We start from the raw sequence: 24940 nt of genomic DNA, 5'->3' as shown, positions 1-24940 counted from the left end.
CCTGCATGGCAGCCAAAAAGCCATGATGACACTGTTGGAAACTATGATGCTGAACATTGGCAAGAAGTTGTGGATGACTTCAAACGACTTGTATGATATCTCACTGTCAGTGCTCCATACCTCAGAGCAACAGTGATGGCTGACCTTCCCCCATTTGCTCCAAACACCACTGCCCAACCATCAAAGGAAACTGATAAGGAGGATGACTCTGAAGAAGAAGAAGAAGAAGAATGCAGAGGACAACTCTTTCTCCTTTGATTCAGATAAAGACCAAATTTAGATTTTACTTTCTTTTATTTTATTTACTTTTACTTTCATTTCCCTGTAAATGCTATACTTTACTGTTTTCCTTTACTTATTTTCACTTTAATGCTTTCTTTTTGGCTAATTTCATGACATTTTACATGCTCCTTTATATATCAATTTTAGTTCTATACACCTCTCTTTTGTGTCGAATCCATTGTGCCTATTTGTGCAAAGAATGTCCTTAGTTCCATCAAGAGGAGCAATTTGAATTCTGAAATGAAATCCATCATCTATGAAAGGGGGTGTCAACTCTTTACCTCTATTTCATATGCTTTTAGTCCTAAATTTTCCTACATAGTTAATAGATAAAATACAAAACAATTTTCATTATTTTTCTATTTTTAAGTACTTCAGTTTTGCAATTCTAATTGTTTACTCTAATTGCACCTGTTCTTCAACTCATGATCACACTCTATTTTGTAAATAATTACAATCTTTACCATACTGAACATATTTTCATTTAAGGTGAACTATACTAACATTTTGACAAAGCAATTATCACCTGCACCATGGTAAAGAATTGGGCCTTACACTTCCTTTCTGTGTGCATTTTACATTATTTTTGTATTCATCCTTTAGAACTTGTCTTGCTTCTTATTAAATATGCGCTATGCAATTTTTCATCTAGATGATTGAGGCCTTCATTTGCGCACACTCATCTATCCTAAAACAGCCTTACAGCCAATTACCCTGTTCCAAATTTTGCCTTTTTGCCAAACACAGTTTACATAACCCTCTTTCCCACTCCAAGAGTTGAAGCTCTTTTGAGTTGCATCAAGATTGAGTGCAAAAACTAAGTTTAGGGTGTTGTTATGACTATAGTTGTGTTTCTCCTCTCTTTTTTTTTTTATTAAGGAGTTGATTTTCTAAGGCAATCTTCCCCACACTTATTTCTATGATCATTTCCAAAATTCAAAGTTCTTGTATCCCCTAAGGTTGAGTCATGTTATTGATTTACACCTTTGGCTTGAAATGAGCTAGGATCACAAGAAAAAGAACAATTAGGCTCAAAGGGGCTCAAACAACGGAAATAATGTAAGGTTGGCTTTTTGGCTAGTAATTTGCAAGAAAGAAATGATGTCTCTATCATGTTAATGCAAGTATATGAAAATATAGTCTCAAAAAGGCTAAAGGCAAGTTCTAGTGTCATACAACCATGAGTGTAATCACACAATAAAAGAAGGTAAAATGACATGATATTGTCATCTATATGGCTCAAAACCTCGCAAGGTATATATTCTATCACAAATAATCCAATACACAAGATTTTTCAAAGTCCACCTATCAAACCAAAGTATGATTCAATCAATACATCAAATTCATGAAATAATCACTTAATTAGACTATGTCCACCAAAAACATAATATTCCCCCCACTTGAAATTAACATTGTCCTTAATGGAACCACAATAAGCTCAAGGACAATCCAAATAATCCAATAAATGAGAGAGAAGTAAGAAAACTCTATAAATTGGGTAGATGGTCAATCCAAAAGTGGCCTCCTCTTGTGCATGTTCCTACAAGTCCTCATGAAAAACCTTGAGCCAATGTCCATTAACCTTGAAGCTCCTCTGAGATCCCATATCCTGTAGTTCAATAACACCACAAGAAAAAACATAAACTATAAGAAAAGGACCATCCTATCTAGATCTCAATTTTTTAGGCATCAACTTTAAGTCTAGAATTATATAATAGGACTTTTTTTACCAATGTGGAACTCTTTATGCCCTATTAACTTATCATGAAAAGTCTTAGTGCACTCCCTGTAGATGTTGGAGTTCTCATATGCTTCTTTGCAAATTTCCTCTAACTCTTGTAATTGAAGCTTCCTATGTGAGCGAACTGCCTCCATATCCATATTACATTGCTTAATCGCCCAGAATGCCTTATGTTCCACTTCTACTAGTAGATGGCATGCCTTGCTAAAAACAACTCGATAAGGAGACATTCCTATGGGTGTCTTGTAGGCGGTTCTATAAGCCCAAAGAGCTTCCTTCAAGCGCAGACTCCAATCCTTCCTATTGAGTTGGACAATCTTTTCTAGGATTTGCTTTATTTTCTAATTGGAGATCTCTGTTTGTTTGTTAGTTTAGGTGTGGTATGGCGTGAAACTCTATGCATAACCCCAAACTTCTGAAGTAAGGCATCCATGGTGCGATTGCAAAAGTATGATCCCTGGTCACTTATTAATGCTCTAGGAAATCGAATCCTAATTTGAATTCTAACCAAAAAAAAGTTAATCATGATTGCAATATACAAATCTGAGGTTAGAAAAAAAGAGAATAAACTCAAAGCGATTCAACCCAAAACTCAAATCGAAATTACAACGTTTGGATTCCGTAGATTGAACGAGAGGTTTAGCCTTCCATTGAAGCACTTAACCCATGCAAGAATAAGAAGAGAATGAGAGAATTTGAGAGAAAGTAAACAAGGATTCTTATTTTGGCCAAACCTCAAAAGCTCAAAGTGTTTAATCTCCCCCTAATTAAGAACCTCATTAGTCTATTTATAGGTTCTAATTAGGATAAATTAAGTGGCCAAAATTTGAGTCTCAATAATATCTAAAAGCCTCAATACAATTATTAAATAACAAGGGTCCAAATGCAATCCCACAACAATATTCAGCAAATCTGCCTCAACTACAAAAAATCATAAAAAATTGAAAACAACTCCAAATCTAGTGATCTATTTATGTATTTTGAAGCCCTAGATGTGTAAAATCCAATGCAACTAGAATCACCCAAAAACGATATCTGTAGACAAAGTTATAGCCAAAAGAATAGTAAGAGGTTAGAATAACTAAAAATACGAAATTAAAGTATTTATTTTTAACAAGTTCAATTTATTTAAATAACTAGAAAATGATAAAAACTCTAAAAATAAAGCATATATAAAGTGTTTATTAATCAAAGTAAAACTATAAATGTAAACCTAAAATATGTTACATCAAGTTGCTTAAGGATAAGCAAATTCCTAAGTTTGAGGTGGTGGATATCATATAGTTCTAAAAAAATTTAAATTTTTTTTTTTTCGAATTTGAAGAAGGGAATGATTGCCAAAGTCCATGAAATCATATAAAAAAAAGAGAGAAAAGAAAAAATACAGCAAGGGCCAAGTGTTGAAAAGTGCTACCACATAACGCAAATTAATAAAAACAATGGTGAAAGAATGCTTGAACCTCTTAAGCTACATCATTTAGTACATTATATTCTAGTTGTTGTGCTCACTCACTCAAAAGAGTTCACTTCTCTTGAAAATCTACCTGAGCTTTTGTCCCTCCTTAACTAGAACTTACCCTAGCCTAATCCCATTTTTTGACCAACAAGCCCTCATGATATGTGATTCATTGTATCAAGGCAAAGGCGATTGAGAATATGGGCAAGCATATGGTAGGATAAGGCAAAAATGTATGAATTGAGGGGAGACTCTTAGCCCAAAACACTATTCAGTGAAGAGTGAAACACTATTCTGTGAGCTAGATAATTTCTTTGCACTATGTGAATTACAAGAAGCCTTGCTAAATTTTTATTCCAGTTTAGTGGGACTTTGCATAAAAATAATTGATATGAGTGTTATTTTTCTGTTGAATGAGACCATGACTTTGGAGATAATGGAAGTGTCAATTAGAGTCTAAGATTGGAATGGAAATCTTTGAAAAAAATATTATTATTATTTTATAAATCCAACTCTTTGGGTTCCATTTACTTGAGTTTTGATTTACTTGAGGACAAGCAAAGGTTTAAGTATGGGGTTGTGATGAATCCACATTTTGTTAATATTTTGCTTACTTTTTTCATAAATTTTTAATGAAAAAATGAACTTAGAAATTGTAAATACCATAAAAATCTCATTTATGACAATTATTATAGCTTTCTTAATTTTTGTTCAATTTATACTAATTTTTATAAATATCTTTTGCAATTTTGCTCATTTGAATAATTGTGCAGGAATATCTAAACAAAATCTATGGATATTAGGCTTTTGGGAAGAAATGGAGTGAAAGTGACCACTTTCAGTGTCCAAAGCAATCACTATAGCAAGCTATTTCCAAGGGTTAGGAGAAAATTAGTTACTCCCAGCAATGAAAGTAGTCACTACAAAGCCATATCTGAGGTGCAAGGTTGTTCACTATCGTTGATGATAGTGAACACTATAGAGAGTCTCCAGTGCACGAAGGTTGCGTATGTTTACTATTGCCAGTCATAGTAAACACACACATGTATATCCAGATCCACAAAGCTGCGTGTGTTCACTATCGCTGGCCATAGTAATTACACTCGTTGCAACGCGCGTAATCACTTTCGCTAGTGAAAGTAAACACTACAGAGAGCAGAACTTTCCATGGAGCTGCGTGTAAACACTTTCAACAGTAATACTAACCACTATGGGAAGCGCTAACTTTACTATAAATAGGACTTTTACCTTTTAGGATAGGATCTTTTTACCATTCTCAGACTTTTTCATTTTAGATACATTTTGCAGAGCTTAGGTCAGAACTTAGGTGACAACTAAGGGTTCCAAATTAGGGTTAATTTCTACTTCTTCTTGCTTTCTCTTTCATTATTACTTTGATTTCTTTGAGTTTCATTGGATTTAATCTCTTGTAATGTTGAAACCAATCATGGAGGGCTAAATTTTGCTATTAATCCTTAATGAAGTTCATACGAGTTCTTGAAATCTTGGGTTTAATGTTAATACAAACTCCTTTCATGAATTTCATCTTCCCTAGTCTCTTGAAACTAAGTTAAAGATTAAATGGAGGTTGTTGCTTAATCAAACTCAATTTCATTTTTCATAAGGGTTCAAAACTTGGTTTGCTTAATTTTAGGTTTAATCTTAAAGTTGCTTAATCCTAAGGATTAGGGATTGGAGTCTAAGTGATTTGCTTAATTTTGCATGGAAATTTAGGGCTGATTGATGCTTGTTCTAATTAACCTAATTCTAGGAAAGGTTGAAGTATTTAATTCTAAGAAGATTTATGATAGAACTAATATGGACAAACTAGGGGTTCATGCATTTCATTAATTGAATCTCTTAAATTAATTTCTTGCTTGAATGCTTTTTAATCTAAAAATAACAAAAATTCCCCTTGTTTATTTTCTGAACTTGGTGTTTACAACATGTTTGATGTATGGTCTCATACTCGATGTTCACGAAAGGACAACCTAGGTTAGCACCCTAGTATTACATTAATTTTGTTTAAATTTTGATGAGGGTTAGCGGCAAAACTCTTCGTTCATCGCGTATCTACTATAAAATGGGTTTTAGTAACAATCCTTTTTTGTCTAAGCTTATGACCTCTTTGGATAGAATATAAAAATATTCTGGACCAAGAGAAAATTTTTTGGGGTCACCATTACAGAACGAATTAGATTAAATTTGGAGATAAGAATAATAACTTTTTTTATGAAGTAATCATTTTTCATAGGAAAAAAAAACTCTATTGAGGCTTTAAGAGATTATTTGAATAATTAGGAATATGATCTTCTAAAACTCAAACATATTGTTTATAGATTTTTTGTGAATCTTCATTCTGATAACAATTCTAGCATATCTTATCTTAATACTGTTAATTCTTTTCCTCCTTTTAAGGAGTCTGATAAATCTAGACTATACTTTGAGTTAACTTTTAAAGTGATAAAGACTTTCCTGATTAGTATAGGAAACTTTAAATCTTCTAGACCAGATGACCTTCATGCTTTATTTTATAAAAGTTAATAGGACTTTTTAGCTCCTTTCATCCATAAATTTGTTTATGATATTTGTAGTAATCCTAATAAAATTGCTAAGGTTAATGAGTCTGTCATCACTCTAATTTCTAATCGGAAAGTCGTGAGTCCATTAGAAATTTTAGACCTATATTTCCCTTTGTAATGTGAGTTGTAAAATTATTACCAAAATTTTGGCTAATAGGATTAGATAGTCTCTTCCTTACATCATTTCCCTTAACTAATCTAGCTTTATTCCTAGCAGACAAGGAATAGATAATTCTCTTATTCTTCAAGAAATCTTGCATTCTTTCCCCAATTTAAAAAAAAAAATAAGTATATGATTATTAAACTTGACCTTGAAAAAGCTTATGATAGACTAAGTTGACATTTTATTATAGGTACCCTTCAGAAGTTCGTTTGAACCCTGAGTTCATTGAGCTTATTTACCAATGTATATATTCTTCCTCAATGCATATCAATTGAAATAGGTCTAGGACTGAGAATTTTAAACATGCTAAGGGTATTAGACACGGTAATATATTTTCCCTTACATCTTTGTCTTATGCATTAAAAGGTTAGACCATTTAGTTTATAACAAAATTCTGAGTAAGGATTGGTCTCCTTTTGCTTTTAGTAGCATAGGTCCTAGGATTTCCTGTAACACCCTCAATTTTGTGGCCCTTGTATGTAAGAAAATAGGAATTTTTGTGCATGGTATCTCGCTGTAGCGAGATATCTCTCGCTGTAGCAAGGAAGAGCGTCCAAAATCGTGCTTTCTAATGCTTTGCCAAAATTCTATCGCTACAGCGAAGAGCTCTCGCTATAGCTAGAATGACAAATAGCAAAGGGAAATTTTGTGTGGTTTTTCGCTACAGCAAGAGAAGGGCTCGTTGTAGCGAGAGTTAGCTCGTTGTAGCGAGAATATCGCGAGATAAGGGGTATTTAAGGGCCTTCAACCTAGAAAACTTGGATTATAATCCAAAATTTTGACCTTCCTTCTGTTCTCTCTAATCTCTCACCCTCTCTTCTCAAAAATCATCCTCCAAACTTCAATCATCCTTTGAATCTGAGCTTGGGAGTTCAACTATTCAAGTCTAAGTAAGTTTCTTGGAGCTTGATTTTCCAACTTCATTCTTATTTCTCCATTTTATCCAATCTAAAGTTTTATACTTTGTGATACTTAAGGAAACCTTAACCCTTAAGACGATATCCTCTACTGGGATGTTGTGCCTCTCCCTTCGATCTCTAGAAAAACTCGATCTGAGAGACTCATTTTCAAATAAAGGGAGTTGATCCCAAACCCTAACTCCTTGGTATTTTGGTTTGAAAATATTAGGTTTTCTACTGGGACCCTAGAATACTAAGGTTTTCTTAAAAATCTATATGTGTAGGGATAGAGAGTTTGACAGGAAAGCCCTGTGTTTATTTTTAGAACCAACTAAATACAATTTATAACTAAAGCTCTAAACAAAATTATTTCAAGAAATATTATGATTTTACTAGTAAACCTTGTTTAGAGGTAATTGAAGATTTACACATTTGATATTTTTGGAATAGTAGATATACTATGAATATTGGCTGTTACCAAAATTTAGGATAGATGATTGTATTGAAATTGTACAATTGAACTGAGTTCGAAGGTGTCTGACCTCCGGCACATGTATTGATTTGTGTGAAATTGTGTGAGGATCTTCTGTGTTAGATGAATGTTTGTTGATGACTAAGGTATGTTTGAATGGGTGAAATTAGGTTATTGATGAAAAGTGTTATATTGTTCTCAAATGAAGAAAGAGTTTTATGTATAAAAGTAAATGATATGACATGATGAAAGAATTATGAGAGATGTGATTATAATACGTGAATCAGATAGATTGACAGATGTTATTATGATACATGTGTTGTGATACATTGAAAGGTGTACTCATAATACATGTATTGTAATACATTAAGTTATATGATCAAAACTCACGTTTTATGACACATTGACCTATAAGAAGGATATGGAAAAGAATAAGAATAGTTAAGAAATGTCAAGAAAAGAGAATAATATGAGAAATATTAAGAATAAGTATAGATAGTTACAGGGATACACTGCAAGTATAGAGTCTAAAGAAAATTTGGAAAATCTTAGGGAAATGAAAGTGGTGAATGCTAATTGTAAATGGGTGCACAATGATTTGCTGAAAGTAAAAGCATTCACGGGCCACACTCATTTCCTGACGAGACTCCTGACTATACCTTTGCTAAAAGGGTCGGGTTGACATATGTATATCCGTGTTGATGCGACTAACTAGCAACTATCTATGCTATTAAGTCCTTAAGGGATCACAAGGGCAATAAATATGAAAGTGTAATGAATGTGAAATTGTGATGAACATGAAGTAGTATCAAAATTGTATAATTATAATATATATATATATATATATATATATATATATATATATTATAACATGTCGATTAATGTTGTTATTATAAATATGTTGTAATACATCGACGGGTGCGATTAGGACACATGTATTATGACATATTGATTGATGTGATATAATACATGTATTATGACTTACAAATTAGTGTAGCAAATGCATATAATAAAAAATTACAAAAATGATTGAATTGTTGGATGTGTGCTCTGCTCTAATAATGATTTGTGTGTTTTGAACGTGATTGTTAATAGATGTGTCTTAGAAATGTGTTAGCCAATATTTTTGTACTACATAAGTTTTATATCAAATAAAGAGATTTAGTAGTGCGGAAAATAATCACCCTTACTAATATTTTTCATGGAATGAAAATGAAGAGATAAAAGTGGTTGGTCCGCTCTAGGTCCATAATCCAATGACCTTGTAAAAGAAGACTACTCTGTAGGGTTTAGAATAATTTAAAGAATTGTAATGTTTTATTAGATTTACATTTTAAGTTGACAAAGTTTTGTAAATACTTTAAATGTCAATTTTTGAGTTCTAAAAATACTTTGATAAATTTTGTTGTAATTAATAATTTTGAAGTGTCATTAATTATGTCATAGAATTACATGTATGCATTGTGAACCAAATAATCTGCTAGACGTAAATTTAAATATTTTTTTATCACTTTAAAGTCTTGAAATTATTCCTTTGAGAATTTTAAATACTTTGGAAAATCTTATAAAATTTTCATAAGAGGAACGTAATTTTTTCTTTTATTCAATTCTTAAATCTATAAAATAGAATAAAAATTCTTCTATTTTTCGCTTTTGCTATAAAAATTTATTTATTTTTTAATAAGAAATTGAGGATGTTATATTTCCCATATATTCTTTGCTGATGACATCATTCTTGTCCCCAAAGCTGACATGTCTAACACTCAGGTGATCAAATTTGTCCTGAATAATTTTTGTTATGCTCCTTGGCTTAAAATTAACAGTGCTACATACTCTTTAGTTTGCTCTAAAAATACTTATTCTCTTCTAGTTAAGGAGGTTAGTGAGAGTCTTAGAATTAAACATCCAATCAATTTGGGAATTACCTTGGGATCCCTATTTACCATCACAAGCCTTCTAGACAAGACTTTGGGTTTATAATAAATAAGATTAGAAAAAAAAAAATCTCCCTTTGAAAGATGAACTCCCTCTCTTTCACTAGTAGAGTTACCCTTGCTCAATCCATCTTTATAAGCATCCCATCATATATTATGCAATCTATGTTGCTCCCTAACTATGTTTGCAAAAAGATAAATAATATTTGTAAAAGATTTATTTGAGGTTCCTTAGGTGGAAGGAAATGCCACCTTATTGACTGAGAGAAGATCTATAGGCTCAAAAGTGAAGGTGTCCGTGGGTTCAGGGATATTCACTTGCTGAACAAAGTTTTCTTGATAAAAATTTTTTGGAGAATGATGTCTTTTTCCAATGACCTTTGAGCCCAGGTTATAAGTATGAAATATAAATTTTCTATTAGTAAAAGGTCTTTTGCTAGTAATTCTCCAAAGTTTTCCTATTTGTGGAAGAGTCTTATGTCTATTTGGGATTTTTTTTCAAAAGGGTTGGAGTGGATCATTGGGGATGGCATATATGCTAAATTTTGGAGTGATAAATGGATTCCTGATTTTCATCCTTTATCTCATTATGCTTTGCAACTTGTTTCTTCTGAAAATCTTAATGATCTTGTTGTTTTGTTCTCTTCCCAGAATGATTGGGACTGGACTAAGATAAGAGATATGCTTCCTGAACATATTTGTGATCATAATGGCCGAAAGCCCCTACTATGTGGGGGGGCCCTAATGTGTTCTATTGGTATTATGTTAAAAATGAGATTCTTTTTCTGTTAAATCAACTTATAATTTAATTAATGCTTCTTATCATAACATTGTTGCTTGTGATGATGTGTTCAAACTTGTTTAGAATTGGAAAGACCTCCCAGAGTGACCCTTTTTCTTTGGAAAGTGGTGCATGGCAGATTACTTACTAATTATGAGAGATAAAAGAGAGGTATGGATCTTTCGTCTATCTATTCTAGATGTAGTTATGTTTCTAAATTTGTTTCCCATGTCTTAAGAGATTGTTGGTATGCCAAACAGGTTTGGAAGCACCTTATTAGGCACAATAATTGGGCTTGTTTTTTTAGTTTAGGTCTCTCTTATTGGTTGAGTTATAATCTATCAAAACCTAATCTTAATGATTTTCCTAGTTAGAATTTGCTAGGGGTTGTCATTTGGCATTTATGAAAAAATAGAAACCATGTAATTTATTAGAACTCGATTGTTATGCCTTATGGTTTAATTAACAAGATTATGTGTAATTTTGAGTATTTTTATTCTTGCTCTAGGAATTTCTCTAAAAATGGATCTAATCCTATAAGCAATTATAGTCAAATCAAATGGCTCCTTCCCTCCAAGATAGTTTAACATGAATATGGATGGCTCTATTTCTAAATTTGGTATGGCTACTAGTTGTGGTGGCTTGATTAGAGACACCAAGGGTAATTTTGTTGCTAGTTTTTAGAGTAGATTGGAGCTTTGCTCCCCTTTAGCAGATGAAATTTGGAGCATTTTATGAGAGGATCAAACTTGCACTGTTAAAAGGATTTGAGTTAATATGGATAGAAAATGACTCCAAAAAATTTGTCTCCTCAATTTTGGATGTTTAAAATTGTAATTATCCACTTTTTTCTTTGATTAGTAGAGTTAGATCCCTATTAAAAAAATATTAAATTCATCAAGATTAGTCATTCACATAGGAAAGCCAACCAAAATGCTAGTAGGCTTGCCAGAGTTGGTTTAGAAGATTATTTGTCTTTTTCTCATTTTGATAGAGCTTCTTTTTTGTGACCCTTAGGTTAGATGCTTTGATATGTTAGCTCCCTAGAGGAGTTGTGTAGGTTTATTTGGTTGTTTGGATTTGTTAACCTTGTTTATTAAAAAAAATTCATAACTCAAATAAATTATAAAATTTAGTAAAAAAGAATTTAATTTAATTTTGATACTTGTTATATGGTACTTGTAAATTTGAAAGCACATTTTATACATTTATAATTATAATTCTTTTAATTTTTAAGAAATTAAAAGATATTTATGTTTTTTTTCAAATAAATCACTAACTTCTACTATCTATTATACATATTTAATATAAAATTAATAGTAATAATTATTTCACAAATGAGAAAGGATAGATCTTTTAATTTACAAGATACCGTATAAAATTACCTTTAAATTTTTACACTAAATTTTTTAATCTTTGTACTTAAGAAAGTTGAACAAAAAATGTTTTAAGAAATTATTCAAATATTATTTCCTAGTTAAAACCATTTTTTTCTAATTTTTAACAATTTTTTAGATTAAAATGTCATTTTTCAACTTTTTAAACACTTTAACCGCTATAAATGACTAATTTTTGAAACTGTTTATTTTTAAAATTAAAAATCATTAATTTTAATATATATATATATATATAATAATTTTATCAAGAGTCGTGTACTAGTTTTAATTATATTAAAAAAAAACTATGAAATTACCACTACGTTTACTGTTAACTATTGTAACAAAAATGAAGAAGTTACGTATTCTCTTTTATTTTTATAAGTCTTCAAAACAATGTAGTTTTAAACTATTAATTTATAATTATTATCAATTAATTTTATTCTTTTGTTCTTGAATGACCAACTATAGTATCAAAAGTTTTTTTTTTTATCTTGTAGTTTTTTCTTTGATTTCTTTATAAATTTACATTTAATTCTATCAAATTTTTTTTTTACATACATGTTATATTACCACGCACGCTACATTACATGCTAAAAAATTACGACAAATAAAATATGACAGAATCCTAATATTATTACATAAAATAAGGTTTTTCACAAGTGTCTAATAATATTACAAGCAATCTTTAATAATTTTTCCTGCAAAAATAAAATTTTGTTATGATTATAATTTATTTATTAAAAGAATTAAGATAAACAAGATAATTAATTAACTTAGTTATAGTAGTTCTTCTAAGATTTGTAGACACGTGTCAAACAAATTTAAACTTCAACACTTACATTGAATAACTTTTTATTACACCGTTGAATAATTTTTCATACAATGTAATATTTATCACTCTAACTATTGAATTATTTTACATTATCTTTATGATTATATATATTAAATTTTACATGATTTAAATATTTGTCAATATGATATTCAAAATTTAATATTTATTTATATTTTAAAATTATAATATATGTTAAATAAAATAATATGATAAATATCTATTTATTTTATTTTATATAAAATTAATTTATTTAAAATTAACCTTGAAACTTACCATTCAATTTATTAATCTTGTATTTTATAAAAAAATATTAAATAATTTAAGTGCTAAATTTAATATCTGATGCCACCATATGTTAGCTATTTTTTATGTAAACACTTTATCTAATATTATAATGTAAAACTATAATTAATTACCTCTTTTATTATTATTATTATTATTAACTATTTTAAAATAATAATTATGATTATTTTAAAGATAAAATTTTACATATATCTAAACACATAAAATCATTTAATATATTTTTATATCGTATGAAAAATATGCAATTTCTTTAATATATTTTTATTTTTTCTAACAAAAATATATATGACTTACTTAAAAAACAATAAAGTGTCTCTCTCTATAAGATATAGATGAAAAGAAAAATAAAGTGTCTTATTTTATAGGTGGTAATTAACAAGAAAAATAAAAGTGCATTCATTTGTAGGGGGGTAAATGAAAGAAAAATATAAAGTGTTTTCCTCTAAGCAACGAATGACAAGAAATATAAAGTGTTTCCCTTTCTCTCTCTCCAGTAAATGATAAGAAAAATAAAATGTCCCTCTTTATAGGCAATAAATAAAAAGAAAAATATAAGTGTCTCCTTTTATAGGTGATAAATAATAATAAAAAATAATGTATTTCTCTTTGTAGACAATAAATTAAAAAAAATAAAAATATCTCTCTCTAGATGACATAAAAGATAAATTTGTCTACTATATAGATAATAATTATATATGATAGATGATTAATAATATTAGAAGTGCCTCTTCTAACATTTCAAATGATTTATCACTAAACTTTTTTTACACAATAATAGTTATTGACAATACTTTAATACAATAAAGAGTATGAATTTTGAGAATCAATTATCTTCCTATCAATATGTTATTTTCTTGTTTGATATCCTCGACACCCTTATTCTTTGCTTGCCTCAAGTTTATTAAGAAAAAAAAAATTAAGTCTACATCTTTTAAATATTAATTTATTTAATTGAGTGACATTATTTTTCATATTATAATAACAATAAATGTTCTAAAAGATAAATAAGACTAGACACCAATTTGGGAAGATTAAGCCCACCTAATAAGGCTAGGCATTAGACACAGGGTCTACGAAAATTAATTATAATTTTTTACTTTTATGCTAATTTAAAATATTTAGTATATTTTGTAAATTTTATTTATAAAATATTATCTTATAGTTAGTTTAATGATGATTTTTAAAATCAATTTTATTGAATTGATTGAATACTTGCTTGTATTTAAATTTGCTACATTATTTATTTTAAAAATAAAAAACAAAAAACAAACATCCCATATTAAAAAAAGTGCCTCTACAAAAGGCTAAATTAAAATATTTTAAATACACATTTAAATAAAAAAATTTAAAAAAATAGCCATGTATGGCATAAATTTTCAGCTCAAAATAGAAGAAAATAAAAAATTTTAATTATTTAAAATGATTTAAATAGGAAAACAATACTTCTCTAAAAAAATTTACACCAAGAACAATTGATTTTGAAATTTTTTTGACTTAAAAATTGAAAAGAAAATAGAGGAGTTTCAACTGCAAGGTCAAAGAAGAAAAAGAGAAAAATAAATACTTATTTGCTCTTATTCATCATTTTATTTATTAAATTAATTGTTTGATATAATATTAGTTTATTTTATGTAATTTTTTTAAATAATATGTAGATAGTTCCATAATTCAAATAAATTATAAAATTAGGTAGATTTGGATTTAATTTAATTTTTTACAAAAAGATTTCTTAATTTTGTGCAAGGAAGTTGAACAAAAATTTTCAGTTTACGTTAACAATTAAAGATATAAATTCACAAAAATTTAAAATAAAGAAAATACTATCAAAAATATTATTTTTATGATTCAAATATTATTTTATAGAAAAATAATTTTTTCTAATTTTTAACAATTTTTGTAGATTAAAAATGTTATTTTTCAGCTTTTAAAGCACTTTTAACTGTTACAAATGAGTGGTTTTTGAAATTATTTATTTTTAAATTTAAAATTATAAAAAAAATATAAGAATATATCTAAGTAATTTTGTCAAAAAAAAATTATTTACCAATTGTGATTCTATTTTTATAAAAAAAAAATCATAAAATTATGTACTACTTTTATAATGTTACATGTTGTCTCGTTTTTTATAAGTTTCCAAAATAATTTAGTTATAAACTATTAATTTATGATTATTATTAATAAATTTTGTTCTTTTATTTTCAATTCTATTATACCAAAATACTTTCTTGAATATCCAACTATAGTAACAAAAGTATTTCTTATCTTTGTAATTTTTTTTTTATTTCTTTATAAATCCACATTTAAGTCAAATTTTTATCATTACATCTTTTTATTTTATATTAATACGCACAAGCTACATTATATGCTAGAAAATTACGACAAATAAAATATGCGAGAATCATAATATTATTACATAAAATAAAGTATTTTTACAAGCATGTTTAATTATGATACAAGCAATTTTTAATTAATTTTCCTGCAGAAAATAATTTTTCATAATTATAATTTATTTCTTAAATGAATTAAGATAATTAATAAAATTAATTAACTTCGTTGTCATCACTTTTACTGCTATTATGTTCCCATTCTATTTTACATGTGTCTAGCATGATGCTCATAAATTGTTATTGAATCTCGTTAGTTTTTAAAACATACAACTCAATGGTTCCACTTGAAGAATGACGTTATTGATAAGCATGGAAACATGTCAAGGCAGGCTTGTAAGCCTTGCTTGTTACCTATAAAATGCCTTATTTTTTGCTTGGCCTAAAGGCTATTAATAAAGTATGCTATAAAAAAATCTCTTAATAGGTCATCAGGCTTAGGCCAGCAAATACATAATAAATAGGCCGTAAACAGGCCTTTGAGTACTAATATTTGAATTTTGAATTATATATATATATATATATATATATATATATATAAATAGATTGACCTATTAAACTTAACAAACTTTGTAAACAGTTCAAGCCTTAAAAAAAAAACCTAAGCTTTGTTTGTTTACTAAAAAAACTAGGCTAGACCCCTGTCAAGCTGTTTGATTTGTTTCTATCCTTAATTACTAGTGTACCTGAAATAGTTATTGAACATCATCGTCGTTATTGAAATTATATGATATTACATAAAACTCTAAATATAGAAACTGGACATCAATATATAATGTTTTCAACTATTTTTTGAAACAAAACTTCAGGAACATATTGACAAACTCAATACTTCAAATCTTCAAACAATATATTATAAGAAATATACAAACATGTTGACTTCTCGCTTGTAAATGTCATACTTTTACTTATATTTGTTACAATGTCATAATTAAAATAAACTGCAATTTAGGAGTGCTATTTTTACATATAACTAATTAACTAACATGTAAAATCGTTATTGGCATTTTTTAAGAAAAATAATATTTACATAAATTTGTTAAAAATATCATATTTTAATAATTTCATAAAAAAAACCATAATAAAAAAGCTATACTTAGGTAAATTTTCATTATATGTCATAATAATTTTAACAATAAAATATTATTATAAGGTACATTTTTATTTACAATATTGAAAATTAGTTTTTAAATATAAACTAAACTTTTTCTAATCTTTTTTTATATAGAATAAAAATAGCAAAAAATTAAAATTACATAAAAACAAAAGAAAAAATTATTTTTTAAAATATGTTTTCTTTTTATTTTAATTAAAATAAATATACCTTGATTATTGTTATTGGTATTTTCTTTTTACAAATCATAGATTAAAAATTTGAAGTTACTAGATTTTTATTTTAATAAGTTTTAGTTGATGATAAAGAGAATCCCAAGTAGCCCACGTACGTCCACATATTATTATATGGTCAATAATTCAGTATCTATCTTTTCTTTGTTTTCGGGTACAATAATTACTCTAAAGGCATTGACTTCTATACTTTGATTTTCAGGTGTCATTTGGACGTACACGGAATTTTGGCAAAACGTACTTTCATGCTATGTTTACACGAAAGATAAAATTTAAAAGAAAAGAAATGTATCCTAAAAAAGAGAGAAATTTATGAATAAAAAATAGAAAAATAAAATTTATTTAATCAGATAACTGAAAATTAAATTTAATAAATGATATAATTTTTTATATTAATTGAAGAATTACATTTTTCTTATTCAATACTTATTGATGAAAGTGACCAAAATCCATTACTCGTTACTCTTTCCTGTTCCAACTGAATCAAACAAAATGAGTGTGCATCCCGAGTTTGTGCAATTAATGAAGATTTTAGTGTACGCAAGGTGACAAGTAAATGGTCCATCTTGGACCACTTCAAAAGGATCATGTGTTGGAGGTTTAAGAGTTAAACAATTTCAATATAATTGTTAAATAATTGCAATATAATTCTTCTCCAATTATTAGATTGTCATCACCACGGGAACCAATTTTTATACCAAAATTTGACTTCACTTTAAAACTTATAATTCATTCTTATATTTTAAATTTCAGCTTCAATATTTAACAAACTATTTTTAAATTTATTCACTTTCTAATTAAATTTCGTGAGTTCTCTTACTTTGAGTATTTAATTTTTTTATTTGTTCATTCAAATAATATTCCTTAAATTTAGCTTAATTTTTTAGCTAAACTTTAAATATTGATATAATATATCAAATTAAATATTTATTTTGATAATCTTAATCAATCTTAAATTAAATTAAATTTTTAAATTTTAAATTTTGACATATCATATCAATAAAAATGACATGTCTTCGTTAAAATAAGTTATTTTAATAATTTCTTCTCAAAAGTATGTATTTATATTTTCATTTCATTTTTATAAATTTTATTTAAATTAAAAATACCCATACAGTATATTGAAAATTTGTTAGTATTAATTCATGATAAAATTTCCAATATTTAATTCCTATATTATTATAAATATAATTCTCCAAATTTGCTAGAATATTATGCATAATAATTGTAAGAATAGAAAGAAGGCATAAGAAATATGATAAAACACAGAAACAAGAGATATAATAAAACTGAGATTGAAATAAAATACGAAGGGTATTATGTAGTAAAAAAAAAAGCAACATTTAACCAAGGAAGTAGAGAATGAACAACTATTAGAAATTTATTTATTTATAATAATTGATCTTCTGTTTATTTAAATAAAATTATTAGTTCGATAGTATCTTTTTTTATATCTATCTAGTAATCGGTGGATATTGAATATTATATCCAAAGTTTTGACTATAGAATAGCCTATAATTATATTAAATTTATGATGAATGGGACGATAATGATTCTTCGCGAAAGAGTAGGTTCTCTCTCCACTTTATTTACAAATGAGTCTTGAGACATATGATCACAACTATTATAAATAATTGCATAATTCCCATTAAATGTGAGATAGAAGAGGGGAAGATTCTAATTCAATCATGCGTATATTTTCACTTATTGAAAATTGTTGGATGATTATTTATAAGAAAGATCAAGTCACTCAAATAAATTAATAATCATGTCTTCAAGAAATATGCATAATCCTTTCCATCTTATATAATGCCAAAATATAAAGTTTTGTTTGTGTAATCACATCTTTATAATCAAACTTGAAAATAAAACCTTTACAAATAAGGACCATTTGGAATAACTTATGAAAATAATTTATGATTCTCATAAAATTTTAAATTATTTTAATACTTTTTTTTACTATAACTTGTTAAAATAAATTATTTTTAGCTTAGTTTAATAAATTTTATAGATAAATTTTCCTGATTTTAAAATAATTTATTAAAAAATATTTAATTAATTATGCATGTAAACTCACATAGTTTCAATCTTTATCATGGAACTAAGAAAGCAAGTTTTTTATTAATTAGACCCTTGGAAAAGTACAAGAGAGACTTTGGGTGAGGGAGCTGGGATTAGAGGTGACAAATAGGGTCAAAAACCATGGGTAAACCTTAATAGCTCTACAATTGGGCCTATTTATCAGTTAGTCCAAATTTTTGATAGCCCAAATCCATAAAGTCCGTTAACCAAAAATCTGTACTGAGTCCATGCACTAGGAGGGTTGAGAATTACGTATGTCTTGAAGTCTTGACAAAAAAAGGGGTCTGGGTTTGATCTATTGAGCAGTTTTCTTTTCTTTTTTAATGACAAAAGAAAACAATATACTACATATCTTAAATTTATTTTAACTACCAATACTTTATATTTTATTCGTATCATATAATTATAAAATTAATTATTTATCAAAATGTAATCAAATATATATTTATTTTAGTATTTATTTCGATATAATATAATATATCGTATAATCAGGTATCCAAACATTCTATACACAAATTTCTTGATATTTTAAAAAACTAACATTTAAAATGTTCATAAAATAAACGTGTCTTATTTGTTGCTAGTGGTCATAAAAAATTCTCTTGAAACAACAATTTTATTAATTCAACTAAGGTGAAGATTTACTCTATAATTTTATTATTTTTTTTTAATTTAATCAATCTTGTCTAATGCTAACCAATCTTATTCCTTTTGCCAGCTGCATAAGTTCTCTTTCATCTCATCCATCGATCTAATTACACAAAATCTATATTATAACTACTTAGTGCATCGATGAACTATTTTGCTAAGGGTGCATATTGGAAAAAACCTTGAAAGAGTACATCAAACAAAGGCTACAACAATGTGGACTTCTGATCAAGATCATAACAATATGACATTCAATTTCATAAATATTTAATTTTGGAACACGCACAAAACCAAATTACTCCTACAAAACAAAATCTTTATAGTTCATCATGCAGGCTGGAAAACTTATCAACATCAGAATTCACTTTCACTTCCATCTCAAACAATGAATATAAAGAGCAGATTAATGTTCCACATCACAAATCAAAGAGAGTCAATAACCAGTTTATCTTCGTTGAAGTCATCTAAAGATTTCCAGAAGAATCAAAGACTTCTCACATCATTAAATAGCAGGAGCAACCAAAGAATTTGCTACTTCTGCCTTTGAATTTCTATGAAATGCTTAATCTTCCCCAAGAATCTGTATATTCAACAAAAACATGATATTGCATGTTTAGGATTTTATGGTGCAACAAATTAAAACCACAAATATGGAAATTGCAAAATAAGATCTTTAATTCAGATTAGTACATACATACCTCTATTAAATAGCTTTCTTATAGTAGTATTAAGGTCATCTTCCCAGGACCATTGATCTCCTTCCTGAGTCAAATATATTTTTCTGAGGATTGATGCCCTTAAGATTCCCTCAGAGAAAGTCTCCATTGCAGGACATTCAACTACATATATTTTATTCAGGAATGGAAATCTGAAGTTGTAATTTCCAGTACAAAAGCATCGAAGTTTTGGCAAATTAAAAAATTTTATGGATATTAATTTTGGAAAAACAAGCCCAAGAGCAAACTCCATCCCTTCTTGGCCATTTACAATAATTTCCTCTACCCCACAATCACCTATCTCAAGGAATTGGAGTTGCACAAGGTCTTTGGCCACAGACAATGGAAAGATATGCTTTAGACTTTCACATTTAGTAGCTTTTACCATAAACAGTTTTTGAAACCTCATATTTCCTTGAGGATCCTTATTCCACAATTGCTTTAGCTTTGGTAAATTATCCAAAGACAAAGTTCTCAGTGGAATGTCTATCCCTCCTTGACTTTGATCGCTTGTATTCATATCATCTATTTCATATACAGCTTCAAGTGCAATACAGTCCCATAAGTTCAGTGATTCCAGGCTTTGTAATTTGTCTAGCACATGACATGGGAACACATTCAAGATACTGTTACAAGATGCGATTTCCATCTTTTTCAATTTTCCAAACGAATTTTCAGGGAGATGACTTGGCCATATTGACTTCAAGTTGTCCATGTGAGAAATCACAAATGTCTCCAAGTTGGGGAAAAGTGGAACCTATATTTCACATGGTTCATAACCCTACTTCAGACTTCATAATAGAATACTAACAGTAAGTGTAAGTGTAACAACTAACAAAAAAAAAACTCCAAGCAATTTGAAATGCTCACCGGTTCAGTAGAAACAGATTTTCTAACAAGATGTCGGAGACTGAAGTGTGCATCTGGAACAAATAGCTTCTCTAAGAATTTGCATGAGCTAACTAAAAGCTGTTGAAGCTTGACGAGTCTTGCAGCCACAGAGTATGAGAAAAGATATGTCAACTTTTCACATCCATCTACCGTCAAAGTGGTCAAATTTTGACACAAAGAAAATTGGTCATTCCATATCTTTTGGATATTGATTGAGTAGAGCTTCAAGTTCTCCAATTTTGGAAATTCAACCTGTAAACATTATTCTAGTTTGATTATCACCAACAAAAGGCCTTTCATTACTTTTTTATCTAGCTATAATAAAACATAGCCATTAAAAGCAAACGTTTAGTGCTCTAGTAGATATGGTAAATAAAGGAAAAAAATTATTTTTGTTAACTGAAAAATAGTGTTTCTTTTAAAAATATTTTTTCTGTTTCTTTCTTCAACATTGATAGTATCCAATATCCTTTTGCCTACCAACAAGGAATATAGAAAATAAATTTTTCAGTGCAGAAACTACTAGAAACAAGGTGTTCACTGGAGTTCATACCTTCTCATCAAAAAGTTCACTGGTAACAAGGGAAGGTAAGTACTGTAGTGTGAGGGAACGCAAGTTGGGTAGCATGATCCTGTCTATTTGCTCATCATCTTCTTGTGTTTGTTGGGATATGATATTGGTCATAAATTTGCATTCAGAAATCTCAATTTCAACAAGTTCAGAAAGGTGTTTGAGCATGGAATGCAAGAAAAGAAACTCCATCCTATCACAACCATTTACTTTGATAACTTGTAGTTTGGTAAAGGCCTGTGATGGAAGTGGGCCACTGCATATTCCCTCCATGTTAATCATATTGTGAAGTATCAAAGATTCAAGGTTTGGGAAGGCATGATCAAGATGAGCCCACTTTATTGACCCAATAATGCTTTGCATTTCATCACAACTTTGGATATTAAGATGCTTCAATCGTGAAAACCCGTCATCACTCAATTCATAAAGCACTTCCCTGACACCCTTCAGTTTAGCTAAATACAAATCTTCAGCCTTTGCCATCAACATCTTTATCCCATAATCCATTAGAATGCTTGGGTCCATGCCCAAATTGAGCTTAAGAACTCTTGAAGTTTTGTTACTCCCAGACCATTTCCATTCATTTCCAATCAAAATCTTGTAGCTTTCTAGTCCCCCAAAGGCGAACAAGTCTCTAGGAAAAACTGCAGTATCTTCTATCTGCATATTCAAAGATGTTAGTTTATGCAAATGCCTTAATTCATCTAGACTTGAATTATTGCTGTGGTTTTCTCTTCCTTGCGCTTCCCATTGTATATTGCAGTTCCCCATGATTAGCTCTTCCAAGCTTGTTAATCTTGCAATCAAGTTGCAAGGAATCACTTCTAGTGTTGAGCAATCAGTCAAATCTAGCAACCGTAGATTACCCAAATCTCCTATTTCTGAGGAGAGCTCTCTAAGCTCAGATTTTTCAAGCTTGAGAATTTCTAACCTTGTGATTTCTCCAACAATAGCTATGTCTTCCAACATACATTTACACAGATTTAATGCGTGAAGGTTTGTCAAGAGACCAAGAGATGAAGGAAGGGATGGAGTACAATTTAAACCTCCTAAACTCAACACCTTCAGTTCTTTCATGTGAGCAAAGAAATTATCAGGAACTTTTAAACAGTTACCTTCACTGCTGATTTGGAGTATCTTCAACTTGGGACATTCTAACACCTCAGGAAGTTCGTGGATAAAACACCAGTCCAAGAAAATATGATGACAAGTATTCAAATAATCCATTCTAGGCCATTCATTCAATGTTGTGTTTCTATGCACAGTAAAGAAAGGTTTGACCTCAGATGCAATGGAAGCAGCCACATTTCGAACAACATCAAGCACTTCAACCGAATCTCTTGGCCCTTCAAGTAACAAACAGGAAGCTCTCAGGTTGTCTATCAATTTGTAAAGCCTGTTTCTCCCATCTGTAAATGTATCACCATGTTTATGCAAACCCAAACTCCAACCATATACCAACAAATCCTGGGTGCTACAACCACTTCCCATTGAACCTAAAAGCAGGAAAAATGTTTTGAGTTCATGACTGTCTAAAGAATTGTAACTTGCCTCAATAGCAGAACGCACTATAGAATAAAAACACCCATCAAGCTCAAATCTTTTTATCTCCTCTAGTGCTTCCTTCCAAGCATATAAATCCCTGTTCTTCAATGCCTCCACAACAGTAACAATCAAAAGTGGCAAACCACCACAACTCTTTGCCACTTTCATTGCCACAGGTTGAATGCTATCATTTTTAACTGCATCCCCTCCCCTCTCTCCAAACAATCTCCAACTCTCATCCTCAGACAAAATTTCAAGCCTATAAACCTTCTGTGCATCCAAGTCATTATCCAACACAGTAAGATTCCTAGATGTGACCAACAATTTGCACCCTTCATGATCCTCACCAAAAGGAACACCAACTTCAGCCAAATCAAGCTTCCCCCAAACATCATCCAATACCACAAGAATCTTCTCCTCCTGTCTAATCCTCTGGCGCAACCGACTCGCTCTTCCCAACTCAGTCAACTCATCAAACTTCAAACCCAACCCATCAGCAATTTCAGCTCTAATCCTCCTCACATCAGGAGAATTACTCACAGTAGCCACCACCACCACATCAAATACACCATCCTTTTCAGCTTGCCACGCTAATTCCTTCACCAATGCACTCTTTCCCACACCAGCCATCCCATACACCCCAACAATATGAACCCCACCATCCTTCAACTCCTCCATTATTTCCTTCATCGTCACTGTTCTAGATTCCAATTCCACATACTCTCTAGCAGCTGAACTCACGTTGCATTTCAAAGCACAACGGTAAGAAACCCTATCAAATGTTTCTTTCCTTATTTCAATTAAAATCTGCACCAAGTTCAATGCTTTCTGGCTGTTCATGTACTTTGAGTAAACATCCATGCACCCAACTCTTTCTTTCTCTTCAGCACTAAGGAATGTTTTGGCCTCTTCCACAGATTTATGCACTCTATTAAACCAATCATGCACAGTGTCTTCAATCTCTTCTCCATTCCTCTTAGCAGCTTCAACATTGTGCCTCACTTCCTTCGCTTGACGCTGCAGCTTCTGAACTTGATTTTCAAGGTCTACGAGGTAACTGTTGTACATCAACACATAAGTGAATTGTCGTAACATAGGTAAAACCACACTTGATGCCATGCTAGCAATAGCATCCATGCTTGATTAATGATGTTGCACACTGATCTGCAAAATTAAAGAAAAAAATATCTAATTGTAAAACAATGAATTTTGTTATATGATATAGGTTGGGAATCTTAGGATCTAGTGAGTATTTAGAGATACTTTTATGGAATAAAGATTAAGGTTGGAAATTGAAGTGTATTTTACCTGTTTGAGTTGATGCAAGGTTGGTTATGAATAGCAATAACAATAGCTGATTGATGCTCTGTTCTCCTGAAATAGGCACCACTAATGAAGAACCAACCCAACTACCCTTGTGACTTTACTGAGTTCCAGCAAGCAATTCACACAACACACAAAACAGATACTCTGTTACTAATTTGTATCTATTACTCCCTCTGCATTTTTTTTACAAAAGACAGGTATATAATTCATCCATATTAATTAAAAAAATCATGTATCATTGATAAAATTTCACTTTACCGTTCTGTTACTTTAAATTTTCACTAATAATTTACATATTAAATAAATGAATATATCATTTATACTATTTTCAAAAGTTAATAATTGATGAGTCTCAAAATATGTTTTTACTTTTTTAAATTAAAAAAATATAAATGATTATAAAACAACTGAAAATAATATCTAACATAGTGCAATCGCATTCACGTGTCAGCTTTTTTGTATGCATGTAAATTATACGTATACGTGTATTGTAATTTATTTATTCTAAAAGTAAGGTTTAATAATTTTTTTATTCAATAATTTATTATAAATATTAAATTGTGTTTATTTAATTATGTAATATTGTTTTAAAGTTTATGTACATAA

General features: G+C 29.3%; 1 protein-coding gene across 1 annotated transcript; it reads right to left on the bottom strand.

The window, feature by feature from the left end:
• Window positions 1-19444: 19444 nt before the first annotated feature.
• Window positions 19445-24445, bottom strand: LOC113849307 (probable disease resistance protein At4g27220). Its single transcript, XM_027479120.1, has 5 exons — window positions 24317-24445; window positions 21446-24172; window positions 20872-21144; window positions 19984-20758; window positions 19445-19865 (listed from the first exon to the last, which is right to left on the bottom strand). The coding sequence occupies exons 2-5, from the start codon at window positions 24143-24145 to the stop codon at window positions 19837-19839; spliced, it is 3777 nt and encodes a 1258-aa protein (XP_027334921.1). The 5' UTR covers window positions 24146-24172; window positions 24317-24445; the 3' UTR covers window positions 19445-19836.
• Between the last annotated feature and the right edge of the window lie 495 nt (window positions 24446-24940).

This window comes from Abrus precatorius, unplaced genomic scaffold (assembly GCF_003935025.1).
Source record: "Abrus precatorius isolate BTA unplaced genomic scaffold, Abrus_2018 Scaffold9, whole genome shotgun sequence".
Taxonomy (NCBI): domain Eukaryota; kingdom Viridiplantae; phylum Streptophyta; class Magnoliopsida; order Fabales; family Fabaceae; genus Abrus; species Abrus precatorius.
This window is presented reverse-complemented; position numbering and strand designations above follow the sequence as displayed.

What these genes read in the sequence shown, in the direction of transcription:
- LOC113849307 (XM_027479120.1), bottom strand. Translation starts at nt 24,145, where the DNA reads ATGGATGCTATTGCTAGCATGGCATCAAGTGTGGTTTTACCTATGTTA. An exon ending in GTGAACTTTTTGATGAGAAG is followed by an intron (nt 21,145 to 21,445) that starts GTATGAACTCCA and finishes TAATGTTTACAG; the next exon opens with GTTGAATTTCCAAAATTGGA. An exon ending in AATCTGTTTCTACTGAACCG is followed by an intron (nt 20,759 to 20,871) that starts GTGAGCATTTCA and finishes TGTGAAATATAG; the next exon opens with GTTCCACTTTTCCCCAACTT.